Source organism: Plectropomus leopardus, unplaced genomic scaffold (assembly GCF_008729295.1).
Source record: "Plectropomus leopardus isolate mb unplaced genomic scaffold, YSFRI_Pleo_2.0 unplaced_scaffold22943, whole genome shotgun sequence".
In the NCBI taxonomy this organism is placed as follows: Eukaryota; Metazoa; Chordata; class Actinopteri; order Perciformes; family Serranidae; genus Plectropomus; species Plectropomus leopardus.
The window spans coordinates 1-3,843 of record NW_024624874.1 but is presented as its reverse complement, the minus strand read 5'-3'; the positions used below and the strand labels follow the sequence as shown (position 1 = coordinate 3,843).

Genomic DNA, 3,843 nt, shown 5'->3' with positions numbered 1-3,843 from the left:
GTGTGTGTGTGTGTGTGTGTGTGTGTGTGTGTGTGTGTGTGTGTGTGATGAAAGCAGTGTGTTATTCAGCTGTCACATTGGAATGTAAATAATAGATTCTACAACATCATCACACACACACACACACATATATACACATACACACACACACATATATACACATACACACACACACATATATACACATACACACACACACACACACAGCCTCTAAAAGGTGGAAAAGGTTTATTTTTATTTCAGTAAATGCAGTAATACTTCAGTGTAGAAATACTCTGTCTCTCAGTCTGTTTCCATGGTGACAGAAAAGCTGAATTAATGGACTTTAAAAACCTGTAAACATGTTTTTCCCACTGACATCAGACTAAAGTGAATTTTTGAGCACAGGATCAGGTCTGAGCGCAGGATCAGGTCTGAGTGCACGATCAGGTCTGAGGGGGGGGCAGACTGACCTTTGGGTGTCAGGGTTTGGGAGTCCAGGAAGAAGACTCCTCGCAGCAGAGCCACCTCCTGCAGGATGATGCTGAAGCTGTACACGTCTCCTCTCTGCGTCCCACGGGGGGGGGGGGCCTCTGTCCTCAGCAGCCCCGGGGCTGTCCACAGTTTACCTGCAGGGGGGACAGACAGCCCGTCTCTGTGTGTCAGAGGTTGGTTCAGAGGCCTCCGGCTGTGAGCTCTGAGGGGACGGATGGTTTGATTTTGTCTTCAGGAGGAACTCACAGCTTTAAATGTCTTTAAATAAAAATATATTCTACCAGCAATTTTAAAAAACCGACATGCCTTCAGAGCCACGATTTAAACCATAAACGTTAGGCCTCTTTTCTTTTCTTTCTTGTTTTATATTTTTGGTGATGCTTTTTTTAAAAATGTAGAATTTCTGTTTATTAATATCTTTTTTTTGTTTTTATTTGCCATTTTTTTAAAGAATTATACTTGTCTTTTAAAATTTTGTGTGATTTTTTTGCTTTAAAACTTTTTGGCAAATTTGGCAAACAGATTTATACTTGCTCATGTTTTACAATTTGCTTTTGGTTTCATTCTCTTAATTTTCTTGAAATCTTACACTGGTAAAAATGTATGTGTGTGTGTGTGTGTGTGTGTTTTTGTGGGGTGGGGTGGGGGATGGGGGGGCGTACGTGCGTAGTAGGCGTGTGTGTCCTCGGGACAGCTGGCGGTCCGTAGACTCTCTAGTCCGTAGTCAGTGATCTTGAGGACAAAGCGACTGTCCACCACACAGTTGGAGGACTTCAGGTTGCCGTGGGAGACAATGACGCTGTTGTGGAGGAACAACATGCCCTAAAAACAAACAACAGCAATTAACAACAATAACAACAACAAAAACAAATCTAGCTGTGGTTCCAGTTTTTTAATAAACTGGGTCATCTTGGTGATTTTGAGGCCTGTTTGCCATAAAAATCACCAAAAATGTTGGGGAAAAAAAGCCAAGATGTTTTCTTTAAAGATTTTCATTTTTTAAATAACTAAAATCACCATTTAAAAAAAAAAGAAAAAAACACCTGAAAAATATTTTAATGTTAAAAGAGCAAAATGTTTTCTTTAAAATACAGTCAAAAATGGTTCGACCTGAGGTTGTGTCCTCACCACAGCAGCCGCGGGTTTGATCCCAACCTCGGCCCTTTGCTACATGTCATCCTTTGTCTCCCTCTCAGGCTTAAACTGTCCTAATAAAATAAGGCAGAAGCCCCAAAAATTATTGTGAAAAAAAAAAATCACTGAACATTTTTTAAAAAAGATACTGCCAAACTTTTTATACACCACACCACAAATGTCTTCTTTTTTCAGAAAAAAGAAAAGGCCCAAATATTTGTTTTGTTTTCTTTAAAAAATTCTAAAAAAAAATCAGATCTTGCCAAAATTTTTCAAAGTCAAGAAAAAAAAATCCCTGCAAATATTTGTTTAAAAAAAAGCACCAAAAAAAACATTTTTTTCTCTGAAACAGTGACAGCAGTGAGGTCCAGGAGCTCCACCCCCTCCGATCAGAGGACAAATCAGCCGCCATATAACAGAGACGATCAATGACTGTGATTGACATGTGATGTCATTGTTATTGTTTACAAACAGCAGCTGACACGTATGTTACATGTCACACTAGAGGCCCACGCTGTTGTGTTAAAGCTCTTTAGTTTCCATGGTGCCGGCCTGCTGTCTAAAATCACACTCTGCAGACCAACGATGCCGCCGTCTGATTGGTTCAGTAAAGATGTCACAGAGACTCGACACAGTAAATGATTGTTTCTATGAACCGAGCTGTTTTTAACTCTTTGAGCTCCGCTGCTCAGAGTCTGACAGGAAATGCCATGGTCAGCACCGCTCTGTCAGGTCGTTACCTTCACGATGTCGGTGATGAGGGAGTATCTGAACATCCAGTCCAGAGTGATGTTGTCGCTCTCCATCAGGTCCTGGAGCACACACACACAAACATACGCACAGAAACACACACTCTGTTATTATGATGCAGCAGTGTGTGTGTGTGTGTGTGTGTAATGTGATGATCCTGACACACAGCTGCTGCCTCCTGTAAACTGTCCCGGCTGATCAGCGTATTGCTCTGAGTGTATCTCGTGTTTCCATAAAAGAGCTGAGCTCTCTAAATGAGGCGATCTAATAGACCAGAAATCAAATTAAAATCACAAACCATCAGGTTCACTTTGGTTTTTACTGTTTAATCGTGGAAAGGAGAAAGGCTGGAACAGGAGAATTAAAAATGTGTGTGAATGTTGGTGTTGTGATTTGGTAATCTGCAGTCCAAGTGTTGAAATCGGCAGTAAGTGAATCCAGCTGTTGCTCAGAGTTCATGTTGGCAGCTCGCAGACAGGAAGTGAACCGACAAAATAAATGTTTCTATCAGCTCTGTGAGAATTTAACAGCTGTGTGAAAACACACAGACACAATGCTGCTAATCTGACAGATGTCAGACTTTCAGCTCGCCACCGTCCAAACGTCTGCTGCCAAAAACATCTGCTGCCATCTAGTGATTTTATATTTCTGCAGATGAGCGCTCATGAGCAGCTGCTGGATTATATCTACTGCCCACTGTCAGCGAGCAGAGCCTACTGTGGACACAGACGGAACAGCAGATCCTATTCTGAGCACAGACGAAGCAGAAGGACCTACTCTGGCACAGACTGAGCAGCAGAATCTACTCTGGCACAGACAGAGCAGGAGCTGCAGAGCGTACTCTGAGCACAGACAGAGTAGCAGAACATACTCTGGGCACAGACAGAGCAGGAGCTGCAGAGCGTACTCTGGCCAAAGAGCAGGAACAGCAGAGTTTACTCTGGCACAGATGGAGCAGCAGAACGTACTCTGGGCACAGATGGAGCAGGAAAACATACTTTGGGCAAAGATCGAGCACCAGATGGAGCAGAGAAAGTGGTACTGGACCGCTCATTCTGCAGCAGCTGCTCTATCGCCCATCGATCCGATCAGATCAGCTTTGATCGGATCAAACGATCAATCATCCACCCTGCAGGTCACAAACTGCTGCTGGGTACACAGACTGACAGAGATGAACACACATGCTTTGAAGAGGACAAAAACAGAGAGTTTGCTGTGGTGGTGGGATTGTCTCTAGTTATCGATCACTGATCACTGAAGAAAACTCAACCTTGTGATGGTTCTGTATCCTTCTTGGAGGATTTACAGAGTTTTTCTCTGGATGATCAGACAGAGCGGCCCCTCGGCTGAATCTGAATCTCTGCTGATCGTCCGCTCTGACACCAGATCCTCCTCAGAGCCAAAAATAACTCTGACTCTAAGATCAAGCGGCCATCTGGAAACAACCCAAACCCTACGCAGCCCGAGTCCACCTATAGCTGGCTG

At 43.3% G+C, this 3,843-nt stretch overlaps 1 protein-coding gene across 1 annotated transcript; it reads right to left on the bottom strand.

The window, feature by feature from the left end:
- Positions 1–256: 256 nt before the first annotated feature.
- Positions 257–2,445, bottom strand: LOC121966057 (atrial natriuretic peptide receptor 2-like). The gene is made up of 3 exons (XM_042516157.1): positions 2,349–2,445; positions 1,137–1,296; positions 257–608 (listed from the first exon to the last, which is right to left on the bottom strand). The coding sequence occupies exons 1-3, from the start codon at positions 2,412–2,414 to the stop codon at positions 316–318; spliced, it is 519 nt and encodes a 172-aa protein (XP_042372091.1). The 5' UTR covers positions 2,415–2,445; the 3' UTR covers positions 257–315.
- Positions 2,446–3,843: the final 1,398 nt, after the last annotated feature.

Bases quoted from the DNA above. Each gene is read 5' to 3' on its own strand.
- LOC121966057 (XM_042516157.1), bottom strand. From the start codon at position 2,414: ATGGAGAGCGACAACATCACTCTGGACTGGATGTTCAGATACTCCCTC. The intron at 1,297-2,348 runs GTAACGACCTGA...GTTTGTTTTTAG, and splicing joins TCATCACCGACATCGTGAAG to GGCATGTTGTTCCTCCACAA. The intron at 609-1,136 runs GTACGCCCCCCC...TCCCCCCTGCAG, and splicing joins CACACACGCCTACTACGCAC to GTAAACTGTGGACAGCCCCG.